The sequence below is a fragment of the Coregonus lavaretus genome (genome assembly GCF_964263955.1).
Source record: "Coregonus lavaretus genome assembly, chromosome: 3".
In the NCBI taxonomy this organism is placed as follows: Eukaryota; Metazoa; Chordata; class Actinopteri; order Salmoniformes; family Salmonidae; genus Coregonus; species Coregonus lavaretus.
In genome coordinates this window covers 36451188-36465278 of record NC_139990.1, presented here as the reverse complement: position 1 = coordinate 36465278, position 14091 = coordinate 36451188, and the positions used below count along the sequence as shown (strand labels likewise).

The window sequence follows — 14091 nt, the reverse complement described above, 5'->3', positions numbered from 1 at the left end:
TATCCTACCGATCCTTGACTTCGGCGATGTCATTTACAAAATAGCCTCCAACACTCTACTCAGCAAATTGGATGTAGTCTATCACAGTGCCATCCGTTTTGTCTCCAAAGCCCCATACACTACCCACCACTGTGACCTGTACGCTCTTGTTGGCTGGTCCTCACTACATGTTCGTCGTCAAACCCACTGGCTCCAGGCCATCTATAAATCACTGCTAGGCAAATCCCCGCCTTATCTTAGCTCATTGGTCACCATAGCAGCACCCACCCGTAGTCTGCGCTCCAGCAGGTATATCTCACTGGTCATTCCCAAAGCCAACACCTCCTTTGGCCGCCATTCCTTCCAGTTCTCTGCTGCCAATGACTGGAACGAATTGCAAAAATCTCTGAAGCTGGAGACTCTTATCTCCCTCAATAACTTTAAGCATCAGTTGTCAGAGCACCTTACCGATCACTGCACCTGTACACAGCCCATCTGAAATTAGCCCACCCAACTACCTCATCCCTATATTGTTATTTATTTTGCTCTTTTGCACCCCAGTATCTCTATTTGCACATAATCTCTTGCACATCTAGCATTCCAGTGTTAATACTATTGTAATTATTCTGCACTATAGCCTATTTATTGCCTTACCTCCATAACTTGCTTCATTTGCACACACTGTATATATATTTTCTGTTGTATTTCTGACTTTATGTTTTTTACCCCATATGTAACTCTGTGTTGTTTTTTATTGCACTACTTTGCTTTATCTTGGCCAGGTCGCAGTTGTAAATGAGAACCTGTTCTCAACTGGCTTACCTGGTTAAATAAAGGTGAAATAAAAAAAATAAAAAAAATAAAACCTGGTTAAATAAAGGTTAAAAAAAATATATATATATATATAAATATAAAATAAAGTAAATATTTTATGATAGAAAGTACCTAAAACGTGCAGAATATCTTGTTTAGGGTACCTGCGTAGTTCTGGTACTGGTTCTGACCTACATTTTCGCTTAGAAATCGATCTGTGGACACCGTATATAGAAATGGCTTGCATTGAGTGATAGCCATGGTTCCCACGGACCAAGTAGTTTTTGTAACTGTGTGATGTGGGATGTGAAATCTGAAACCACTTGAAGCTGGGATGTCCCTCCTACCATTTCATTCGCTCTTCCGACTGTCTATCAACTCCTGGTTGAACCCTATGTCACAGCCACTGACAAAGCACATGCCTGCAATCCTTACATTGTGCCGCAGCAGGAGAGAGTGTGGGCAGATGTTTTGATCAAGAGAGACCTTTAGAAAATATGCAGATTGTCTCTAACACTAAACATACAAATATGTATTTTACAGTTATAAGGAAGGTGAAATCTTATAGTTAGTGGTTTTGCAATTGGATTATACTATATTTAGAAAGCATATAAGTCATTTCAAACCTTGTTCATACAGTTTTGTTGAATAGGAAATACGTCATATCAAATATTTCATATTTTCATATTTTTATCATGTTTGTATTTGAGTTTGTGTCCTCAAAAGTGACTACACCTCAGCAATTTATAACTTTTTACCAGAAAGGTGAGATCTTAACCTTTCTTGGAGTATGCATCATTACTAGTTATTGTTTATGGTCCTCTCATGATAAATAATTACTTTCGGGGATTACATAGATTACATTTTAGATTGCATGTAGTTACATTTAAAAGGTTTTTAACCAGCAGAATATGGTTAGCAGAAAATGTAAATGCTTATTTGATCGAATAGAAGTTTCGTAATGCTTAGGGTGTTACGAGTGTATTGATATAAGTATGACACGTGACATCCTGGCAACTTTCAGAAAAAAACCTTTATATCAGAGTTGCGCCTGTTATCACACTTGTATCTGCCCTCTCATTGGCTAGAATGGTCTCACCTGATCTTGCCTCCTCCCAAATGCCTTCCATTTTTGAATACATTTATTTTCATTGTTAGAGCGGCCAATGGAGTATCTGGTCAATATAATGGATAATCTGTGATATATTGCCATCAGGGGTGTAATGCTGCCGGAACACAGAGGAGCGGCACTCCCTCACTTTTTTCATATTGAGAATAAATGGAGCTGATAAAACTATTTCTGGAAAATTAATTCTGATAAATTCTAAATAAATTATATTTAATTACCACAAAAATTCCATGAAAAATGATAGAATGACAAATCAAATATGTATAGCAGCCTAGAGGTAGGTCAATGGTGGTTTCTTCCTTGTCTTCTCTATGGCGGTGGCGAGAATGATGAACAATTATGGGCTATGTGTGTGCACTGCGGAGGCCCGTCGGAGGCTTGACCACTTTGGCCAATCAGAACGTTGAAGAAAAATCTAAATTCAACTTGTGTCTGCCTTGACGTTCATAAAACTCCACGGACCCCTCTTGCGCAGTGGAACCCAGAACGATATGTGACCACTTGGTTATGGAGATACCGTTCTGCCGAGGACACCGATGACAGAGTGGCCACCGTAAAGCCTAAGGAGTCTGACCCTCTCTGGAAGTTGCTGTAGCCCTGCTTGGAATATTTAGCCTACATTGGCTATTGGTTGAGACACAGGGCCCGTTCCAGATTGGTATGTCAGGGTGGGCAACTGGAAATGTGAATTGGGCCAAGTTGGAGGTAATAATGCACTTAAGTTATAGTTTATTGAGATGCATGAATTTATTTATTTATATATACAGTGGGGAGAACAAGTATTTGATACACTGCCGATTTTGCAGGTTTTCCTACTTACAAAGCATGTAGAGGTCTGTAATTTTTATCATAGGTACACTTCAACTGTGAGAGACGGAATCTAAAACTAAAATCCAGAAAATCACATTGTATGATTTTTAAGTAATTAATTTGCATTTTATTGCATGACATAAGTATTTGATACATCAGAAAAGCAGAACTTAATATTTGGTACAGAAACCTTTGTTTGCAATTACAGAGATCATACGTTTCCTGTAGGTCTTGACCAGGTTTGCACACACTGCAGCAGGGATTTTGGCCCACTCTTCCATACAGACCTTCTCCAGATCCTTCAGGTTTCGGGGCTGTTGCTGGGCAATACAGACTTTCAGCTCCCTCCAAAGATTTTCTATTGGGTTCAGGTCTGGAGACTGGCTAGGCCACTCCAGGACCTTGAGATGCTTCTTACGGAGCCACTCCTTAGTTGCCCTGGCTGTGTGTTTCGGGTCGTTGTCATGCTGGAAGACCCAGCCACAACCCACCTTCAATGCTCTTACTGAGGGAAGGAGGTTGTTGGCCAAGATCTTGCGATACATGGCCCCATCCATCCTCCCCTCAATACGGTGCAGTCGTCCTGTCCCCTTTGCAGAAAAGCATCCCCAAAGAATGATGTTTCCACCTCCATGCTTCACGGTTGGGATGGTGTTCTTGGGGTTGTACTCATCCTTCTTCTTCCTCCAAACACGGCGAGTGGAGTTTAGACCAAAAAGCTATATTTTTGTCTCATCAGACCACATGACCTTCTCCCATTCCTCCTCTGGATCATCCAGATGGTCATTGGCAAACTTCAGACGGGCCTGGACATGCGCTGGCTTGATCAGGGGAACCTTGCGTGCGCTGCAGGATTTTAATCCATGACGGCGTAGTGTGTTACTAATGGTTTTCTTTGAGACTGTGGTCCCAGCTCTCTTCAGGTCATTGACCAGGTCCTGCCGTGTAGTTCTGGGCTGATCCCTCACCTTCCTCATGATCATTGATGCCCCACGAGGTGAGATCTTGCATGGAGCCCCAGACCGAGGCTGATTGACCGTCATCTTGAACTTCTTCAATTTTCTTCCAGTTGTTGCCTTCTCACCAAGCTGCTTGCCTATTGTCCTGTAGCCCATCCCAGCCTTGTGCAGGTCTACAATTTTATCCCTGATGTCCTTGCACAGCTCTCTGGTCTTGGCCATTGTGGAGAGGTTGGAGTCTGTTTGATTGAGTGTGTGGACAGGTGTATTTTATACAGGTAACGAGTTCAAACAGGTGCAGTTAATACAGGTAATGAGTGGTGAACAGGAGGGCTTCTTAAAGAAAAACTAACAGGTCTGTGAGAGTCGGAATTCTTACTGGTTGGTAGGTGATCAAATACTTATGTCATGCAATAAAATGCAAATTAATTACTTAAAAATCATACAATGTGATTTTCTGGATTTTTGTTTTAGATTCCGTCTCTCACAGTTGAAGTGTACCTATGATAAAAATTACAGACCTCTATATGCTTTATAAGTAGGAAAACCTGCAAAATCGGCAGTGTATCAAATACTTGTTCTCCCCACTGTATTAGATTTTTTTTCACCTTTATTTAACCAGGTAAACCAGTTGAGAACAAGTTCTCATTTACAACTGCGACCTGGCCAAGATAAAGCAAAGCAGTGCGATAAAAAACAACAACACAGAGTTACATATGGGGTAAACAAAACATAAAGTCAAAAATACAACAGAAAATATATATACAGTGTGTGCAAATGTAGCAAGTTATGGAGATAAGGCAATAAATAGGCCATAGTGCAAAAAAATTACAATTGAGTGTTAAGAGATGATGTGCAAATAGAGATAGTGGGGTGCAAATGAGCAAAATAAATAACAAGATGGGGATGAGGTAGTTGGGTGGGCTAATTTCAAATGGGCTGAGTACAGGTGCCGTGATCGGTAAGGTGCTCTGACAACTGATGCTTAAAGTTAGTGATGGAGATAAGTGTCTCCTGCTTCAGAGATTTTTTGCAGTTCGTTCCAGTCATTGGCAACAGAGAACTGGAAAGAATGGCGGCCAAAGGAGGTGTTGGCTTTGGGGATGACCAGTGAGATATACCTGCTGGAGCGTATACTACGGTGGGTGTTGCTATGGTGACCAATGAGCTAAGATAAGGCAGGGATTTGCCTAGCAGTGATTTATAGATGACCTGGAGCCAGTGGGTTTGGCGACGAATATGTAGTGAGGACCAGCCAACAAGAGCGTACCGGTCACAGTGGTGGGTAGTATATGGGGCTTTGGTGACAAAACGGATGGCATTGTGATAGACTACATCCAATTTGCTGAGTAGTGTTGGAGGCTATTTTGTAAATGACATCGCCGAAGTCAAGGATCGGTAGGATAGTCAATTTAACGAGGGCATGTTTGGCAGCATGAGTGAAGGAGGCTTTGTTGCGAAATAGGAAGCCAATTCTAGATTTAACTTTGGATTGGAGATGCTTAATGTGAGTCTGGAAGGATAGTTTACAGTCTAATCAGACACCTAGGTATTTGTAGTTGTCCACATACCCGCCGAGAGTAGTGATTTTAGTCGGGTGGGCGGGTGCCAGCAGTGTTCGATTGAAGAGCATGCATTTAGTTTTACTAGTGTTTAAGAGCAGTTGGAGGCTACGGAAGGAGTGTTGTATGGCATTGAAGCTCGTTTGGAGGTTTGTTAACACAGTGTCCAATGAAGGGCCAGATGTATACAAAATGGTGTCGTCTGCGTAGAGGTGGATCTGAGAGTCACCAGCAGCAAGAGCGACATCATTGATATACACAGAGAAAAGAGTCGGCCCGAGAATTGAACCCTGTGGCACCCCCATAGAGACTGCCATAGGTCCAGACACCAGGCCCTCCAATTTGACACATTGAACTCTTTCTGAGAAGTAGTTGGTGAACCAGGCGAGGCAGTCATTTGAGAAACCAAGGCTATTTAGTCTGCCAATAAGAATGCGGTGGTTGACAGAGTCGAAAGCCTTGGCCAGGTCGATGAAGACGGCTGCACAGTACTGTCTATTATCGATCGCGGTTATAATATCGTTTAGGACCTTGAGCGTGGCGATGACCAGCTCGGAAACCGGATTGCATAGCGAAGAAGGTACGGTGGGACTCGAAATGGTCAGTGATCTGTTTGTTTACTTGGCTTTCAAAAACTTTCGAAAGGCAGGGCAGGATGGATATAGGTCTAACAGTTTGGATCTAGAGTGTCACCCCCTTTGAAGAGGGGGATGACTGCGGCAGCTTTCCAATCCCATGCATTGCAAGTCCTTTGCTGAGTGTGCTCATGTGCATTTATGGTCTTTGTAGGTGTTCAAATGGACTGGTGACAACATGTTTTTCCTCAAAGGAGATATGGATTCTCTAGCGTTTGGTGGTGGAGGGTAAGTGGACAGATTAAGCCATCAGTTGTTGTTATTGATCAGAAATAGGTGTAGTTAATTCATTCTTCTTTTACAATTTTATCCAAAATATGTAAATGTGGTTGTGTGTAAATATTTAGATTTTATTTTGCATGCATATCCAAATTATCTCGATTTATGTCTGTAATCAGTCATTCATGATAGTCACCGTCCTCTCTTTATCCTCTTTTCTTCCCCAGGGGTGAGTTTGGTCTATGGCTAGATGGAGACCTCTACCACGGCAGAAGTAACCCCTGTAAAACCTTTGGCAACCCCATGCTGACCAAGAAGGAGGACTTTGTTCTTCAGGACATTGAGATCTGGTCGTTTGAGTAAAAAGCCTAACTATGCCCTGCCAGAGAGAACTGGAACTCTTATGGAAAAGGTATGTAGGAATGTTGTCCCCCATGCCTCAAAAAACAACATCGACCCAGACTTGCCTGCATGTCCTCTTGGCTCATTGGAGGCCTGTTACAAACAAACAGCTATCACTGTGCTGATTAACCAATCACTCGTTATCACTACTACTGCATCCAATACAGAGAGTTATGTCTCTGTTAAAACACTGTCAGTTTATTTCATTAGACGTGTGTGTAGGTTCAGGTTGAGTATAGAGGGGTGTGAGGGAGGGGACATGGAGATGTCTTTGTTGGAAGTAGGCTACAGAATGTCTTGATTGTTAGAACTCTGTGGGTCGACTGATGGCCGACGACTTGGTTTGTGATCAAGAGGAAGAAGAAGAACTTTAACTCTTGACTCCAGGACATCGGAGCATCTACATGTACATAAACATGGCCACTGTCAAAAACGTTCCATTACTCAAAAACCTTATGGCAATATGTGATGTGGTAAAAAAAAAAGCGGTACATGATACAGGGTGAGGAGCGATTATGTTTTTGTCATTGTAAAATGCCTGATGAGAAAACATCACAATTACCACATCAGGAGGACACAAGCAATAGGTTGCATTCACTGAATGGGAGAAATTGTTACATGGCAGCAACTGAAAAACAAAATCCTTTTCGAGCTCTACAGTATACTGTCAGACCACAAAGGCACACCATCGGCTCCAAGCATATGTTACAAATATATATTCAAAGATCCATTGATGGTATAGCGTTCTGTTTTTGTCAGTTGTATCATTGAGTATGTGAACATACAGTAACACTAATGCACACCGGCCTTGTTCCAATCAGACACTGTGTCTCTCCACTGTCTGTCCATATGCAGTATAATGTGTTCCAATAAATAGATCTCTGTGGAGTAATAATGTGCAAGTTAAGTACACTACCAGTCAAAGGTGTGGACACACCTACTCATTCAAGGGTTTTTCTTTATTTTTAAAATGTGTACATTGTAGAATAATAGTGAAGACATCAAAACTATGAAATAACACATATGGAATCATGTAGTAACCCAAAAAGTGTTAAACAAATAAAAATATATTTTATATTTGAGATTCTTCAAATAGCCACCCTTTGCCTTGATGACAGCTTTGCAAACTCTTGGCATTCTCTCAACTAGCTTCATGAGGTAGTCGCCTGGAATGCATTTAAATTAACAGGTGTGACTTCTTAAAAGTTAATTTTTTTGAATTTCTTTCCTTTTTAATGCGTTTGAGCCAATCAGTTGTGTTGTGACAAGGTAGGGGGGTATACAGAAGATAGCCCTATTTGGTAAAAGACCAAGTCCATATTATGGCAAGAACAGCTCAAATAAGCAAAGAGAAACGACAGTCCATCATTAATTTAAGACATGAAGTTCAGTCAATACGGAACATTTCAAGAACTTTGAAAGTTTCTTCATGTGCAGTCACAAAAACCATCAAGCGCTATGATGAAACTGGCTCTCATGAGGACCACGACAGGAATGGAAGACCCAGTTACCTCTGCTGCAGAGGATAAGTTAATCAGAGTTACCAGCCTCAGAAACTACAGCCCAAATAAATGCTTCACAGAGTTCAAGTCACAGACACATCTCAACATCAACTGTTCAGAGGGGACTGTGTGAATCAGGCCTTCATGGTCGAATTGCAGCAACGAAACCACTACTAAAGGACACCAATAAGAAGAAGAGACCTGGTTGGGCCAAGAAACACAAGAAATTGACATTAGACCGGTGGAAATGTGTCCTTTGGTCTGGAGTCCAAATTGGAGGTTTTTGGTTCTTTGTGAGACACGGTGTGGGTGAACAGATGATCTCTGCATGTGTATTTCCCACCGTAAAGCATGGAGGAGGAGGTGTTATGGTGTGGGGGTGCTTTTCTGGTGACACTGTCTGTGATTTATTTAGAATTCAAGGCACACTTAACCAGCATGGCTACCACAGCATTCTGCAGCGATACGCCATCCCATCTGGTTTGGGCTTAGTGGGACTGTCATTTCTTTTTCAACTGGACAATGACCCAACACACCTCCAGGCTGTGTAAGGGCTATTTTACCAAGAACGAGAGTGATGGAGTGCTGCATCAGATGACCTGGCCTCCACAATCACCCAACCTCAACCCAATTGAGATGGTTTGGGATGAGTCGGACGGTAGAGTGAAGGAAAAGCAGCCAACAAGTGCTAAGCATATGTGGGAACTCCTTCAAGACTGTTGGAAAAGCATTCCATTCCAGGTGAAGCTGGTTGAGAGAATGCCAAGCTGTCATCAAGGCAAAGGGTGGCTATTTGAAGAATCTCAAATATAAAATATATATTTATTTTTAACACTTTTTTGGTTACTACATGATTCCATATGTGTTATTTAATAGTTTTGATGTCTTCACTATTAATCTACAATGTAGAAAATAGTAAAAATAAAGAAAAACTCTTCAATGAGTAGGTGTGTCCAAACTTTTGACTGGTACTGTGTGTGGTGCCCTTGCCATACCTATGGCCGATTTGTCTTTATGTTTGGCTGCAGACCAACTATAGCTTCAACACATATAATCTCGACAGGCTGTTGCTTTTTCTTCAGGTACGATGTGATTTATTTTTCTTTAAATACATACATAGCAAATATATATTTATACTATATAATAATATTGCTGTTATCAATGTTACGGTGATATGTTTTGTGCTGATGTCCTGACTGCAGCTCATATATTTAATGTGTATTACCTTGTAAATAAAATGTTAATATAAATAACAGATCTGTTCCTATATTATCAGTGTAACCATGTACCGTTTTATTAAGTGTTGATTGGTGTCTTTCTTCTAATAGCAATGTAATCTAAACAGACAGGGAGTTTGTTATTCTCTGGGGGCAAAGCCTGACTCCTTCTGGGCGTATAGAACACTGAGGTCTTAATTGTGTACAGAACGAAAGACTTCTGCAAAATTTAGAAAAGGCAAATGCAATGTGGTGTTATGTGTTACAGAGGTGAACTGGAATACCAAAGCCTAATGCTGAATGTGGAGAATGTGTGTAGACCTACAGTGTGTGCTGCAAAAGGCAACACAAGTACTTGTACGTTTTCTGTGTTTTAAGTACGATATTATTAATCTGCAGCTCCCTGACTACCCCTCTTTGGTCTTCCAAAGCAGTGGTTCACATTTTTATTAAAAGTCACAATGGTAACACATGGACCAATTACCCTCACCAGGTAACAATGTGTAATTGAATAACAATTTTAAAAAATAAATAATTGTCATTATAAAACGGAGGTCCTTGTACTTTTTTGTTTATTACTGTGTCAAGTGTGAGCTTTGAATTGTGATTATTTAAATTAATGATATATAGCCACTGGTTCTTGAATAATTAAATGACTCATGAGCTTAACTGTTGTACTCCATTGTTTGTAAGCAATGTAATTGTAAATAAACACTGTATACCATAGCTTTAAATTTAAATTGTCTTTTTGAGCTCATGGTTGGCCAGTTCTTGTGCCCATAGCTGCGTCTGAATTTGAGAGTGGTTACATTTCTCCAGCCCCATCCCTCGCACTGTCACGATCGTTGGTTAGAGAGGACCAAGGCGCAGCGTGCGATACGAACATGACTTTATTTACTTAAAGTACTCAATGCAAAACAACAAACAAAGACGAATCGTGAAGTCCTCAGTTACAATGACTGATACGGAACAAAAACCCACAACACTAAGGTGAACACTGACAGTTTAAATATGGCTCCCAATCAGAGATAACGAGCCGACAGCTGACACTCGTTACCACTGATTGGGAGTCACACGACCAAACAAGGAAACACAACCAAATACAACACAACCAATACCAAACACAACCAAATGAACACACCCTGGCTCAAATACACAGTCCCGGAGCCAGAGCGTGACAGTACCCCCCCCTAAAGGCGCGGACTCCGACCGCGCCTACACCCCAAATAGGGGAGGGCTGGGTGGGTGTTGCTCCTCGGAGGCGGCTCCGGCTCCGGGCTTGACCACCACCCTTCTTCAATCCCCCCGTAGCGCCCCCGGTCCGATCTGACCCAGCTGGTAGGATCTGGACTGACGACGCGCACCCCTGGCTTGGCGCGTGAGGCAGGAACGGACCGGACCTGGCTGACGATACGCACCCTAGGCTTGATGCGTGGAGCCGGAACGGGCCTCACCAGGCTGACGACTCGCATCCCTGGCTTGGTGCGAGTAGCAGGAATGGGCTGGATCCGGCTGACGGCTCGCACCCTTGGCTTGGTGCGAGTAGCAGGGACGAGCTGAACCAGGCTGACGACTCGTACCCCTGGCTTGGTGCGAGTAGCAGGAACGGGCTGGACCAGGCTGACGACTCGCACCCTTGACTTGGTGCGAGTAGCAGGAACGGGCTGGACCAGGCCGACGACGCACACCGTAGGCTTTGTGCGTAGAGCAGGGACAGGCCGGGCTGGGCTGGCGACGCACACCGTAGGCTTTGTGCGTGGAGCAGGAACAGGCCGGGTCGGGCTGGCGACGCACCCCGTAGGCTTTGTGCGTGGAGCAGGAACAGGCCGGGCTGGGCTGGCGACGCGCACCACAGACTCGGTGCGGAGCGCAGGAACGGGCCGGGCTGGGCTGTCGACGCACACCGTAGGTTTGGTGCGGGGAGCAGGAATAGACCGGACCGTACTGGGGACACACACCACTGGCTCTACACCGGGATCTGGAACGGGCCGGACCGGACTGGCAACACCCGCCAGTACCTCTCGCCGTGCCTCTACTCCTTCCATCCCCTCTTCTACCAGTGGCCCCCGTAACCTGGCGGCCTCCTCTGCAACCCCGCTGGACCGCTCCATAGCGGCCTCCTGCTGCCCCGATGTCGTGAGCCCCCCCCTAAAAATTTTCTGGGGGTCTCTCCTCCCCGTGGACCAGGCCTCCAACATTCTCTCCCACCTCTCGCTCCTCTGTCTCCAACCCTCTTCACTCAGCTCCTCCATGGGCTTGACCCAGTCGAAGCTGCCACGGAGATCAATTAGCGATGGCTCCTGGACACGCTGCTTGGTCTGGTCTTGGTGGGTTTTTCTGTCACGATCGTTGGTTAGAGAGGACCAAGGCGCAGCGTGCGATACGAACATGACTTTATTTACTTAAAGTACTCAATGCAAAACAACAAACAAAGACAAATCGTGAAGTCCTCAGTTACAATGACTGATACGGAACAAAAACCCACAACACTAAGGTGAACACTGACAGTTTAAATATGGCTCCCAATCAGAGATAACGAGCCGACAGCTGACACTCGTTACCACTGATTGGGAGTCACACGACCAAACAAGGAAACACAACCAAATACAACACAACCAATACCAAACACAACCAAATGAACACACCCTGGCTCAAATACACAGTCCCGGAGCCAGAGCGTGACACGCACAAAAAGTGATGTGATGACCGCTTTGTTGTTGATTGAATCCTATCGATTCATTCAACTGAAATGAATCTTCCACATTTAACCCAATCCCTCTGAATCAGAGAGGTGCGGGGGGCTGCCTTAATCGACATCCACGTCATCAGCGCCCGGGGAACAGTGGGTTAACTGCCTTGCTCAGGGGCAGATTTACCAATTTTTACCTTGTCGGCTTGGGGATTTGATCCAGCCACCTTTTGGTTACTGGCCCAACACTCCTACCCTCCAGGCTACCTGGCCGCGTTCATGTAATGTCGAAAACTCTGACATTTCCGACTTGCTAACCTAGGTGGAAGAGTCGAATTCCGAGTTTCCCACTTGGGAGGTATCAATCAACCAATATGAATACCCTGTTAGCATACTGCTTACATTGTAATAGCTATGTAGCCTATCACTGTACAGCCATGATCAGATATTCTATATTGCTATTCCTGCTATGTGTTACATCATTGCCATTCCTATTCTATGGCCTTACATTGCTTTACTCTGCTGTAATATATATTCCCTGTTTTCTTCTGTCCATGACAGAAAACCACTACAACACTTTCACCTATTCCATCAGTCCACTTCCTATTGCCGTGTGTGCCTGTCTGTTGTGTGGTCATTCACCCTTCTAACCCGAGGGCCCAGGCCAATTGTACCTATTCAACCGGCTCTTTCGAGACCACCACCAGCTGGTGGCGCTTTTTTTCACAACCCATTTGAAATGTACTGTACATATGCTAACCTTTAAAAAAAATTCACATCAACGTACGCTAAGCCGGAACATTGGCACTTGAGGGAGGCAACCCGTCTGTCTAGACTAGAGAGACTACATCAGCTGTGCTGATCCTTTTGATCTACACTGCCTTCAGAAAGTATTCACACCCCTTTATTTTTTCCACATTTTGTTGTTACAGCCTGAATTTAAAATGGAATAAATTGAGATTTTTTGGTCACTGGGCTACACACAATAACCCATAATGTTAAAGTGGAATTATGTTTTTCAACAGTTTAAAAAAATATATTTAAAAATGAAAAGCGGGGAGTCACGCGATGCTGCGAAGCAAGGTGGTTGTCTGAAAGGAGCATCCTGATAAAACTCTCCCAATTTCCTCATAGTTCGATAGAATAGTCAATTTAGTATAATTGTTTTTGTGGGGAAAGTTACTTTTATTTGTTTTATCACCATTTTTCAACAATGTCTGCGTTGAATTCAGCTTCAACACGTACACGTAGCACAATCGCTAGCGCAGCAGCTAACAGGGCTAGCACTGTTGCTAGCACTTCAGCACGCATGATTTTGGAAGGCCAGAATATATAGCCCAGTTCGTTCTCGGCCTTGCAATCATCCCTACAGAAGGCCATTGAAGAAATGGGTAGAGTCAGCACCGTTCTTGAATCTGATATTTCTCAGGTCAAGCAATCTCAGATGGATATGCAAGAAGATGTAACGGTCATATTACAGAGGCTAGATGAGGCAGAGGGTCGGATATCAATGCTGGAGGACAACAACGACCGACTGATTAAGGAAGCCGAGAAGAACGGCAAACTGTATGAGGATCTCCACAGAAGCGTGCAAGACGCAGCTAAACAAGAGAGGCGCCTCAATTTAAGACTTTTAGGGGTCAAGGACGGTCTGGAGGATAGCAACCCAAGGGAATGCGTAAGACTAATTATCTCGGAGGCCCTGGGGGTGGATCTGGACGAATCCTAACTTCAACGAGTCCACCGTTCCCTAGCACCAATACCACGCGAGAATCAGCCGCCTATACCGATCATCATCCACTTTCTCAGGGATCTGGAGAGAGAGAGAGTACTGGCCGCTGGGAAGGGAATGTATCGGGAGAAGAGAGAGGTGACCTGGAAGGGCTGCAAGCTATCATTCTTTCCCGATATGACCAAAGAGCTGGCGGATAAAAGGAGGATTTTTACCTCAACAAGGAAGAGGCTGCATGAGTTGGATGTATGTTTCACACTCGCCTACCCAGCTGTGATACGCTTTACATGGAAGGGGAAAGACAGACCTTCGATGACTATTGCAAGGCGATGGAATTCTTCAAGAAAAACTCAGAGGACCAGAAATAAGGCCATGGATGGCATAGCTATATTGGCCGGTGAGTTCTATATGGGACAGAGTTAGTGTGACACACTATCGCAACG

The 14091-nt window shown here is 43.8% G+C and overlaps 1 protein-coding gene across 1 annotated transcript in view; it reads left to right on the top strand.

Moving 5' to 3' along the window:
* The window catches only part of LOC311107213 (oxidation resistance protein 1-like), a gene marked incomplete at both ends in the record, with an annotated part of 98643 nt that extends 92174 nt beyond the window's left edge, over positions 1-6469 (top strand). The window contains 2 exons of the mRNA XM_084149707.1: positions 6042-6115; positions 6334-6469. Of these exons, the coding sequence (XP_084005833.1) occupies positions 6042-6115; positions 6334-6469 (210 nt within the window). The remainder of the gene's footprint in view (positions 1-6041; positions 6116-6333) is intronic.
* Positions 6470-14091: the final 7622 nt, after the last annotated feature.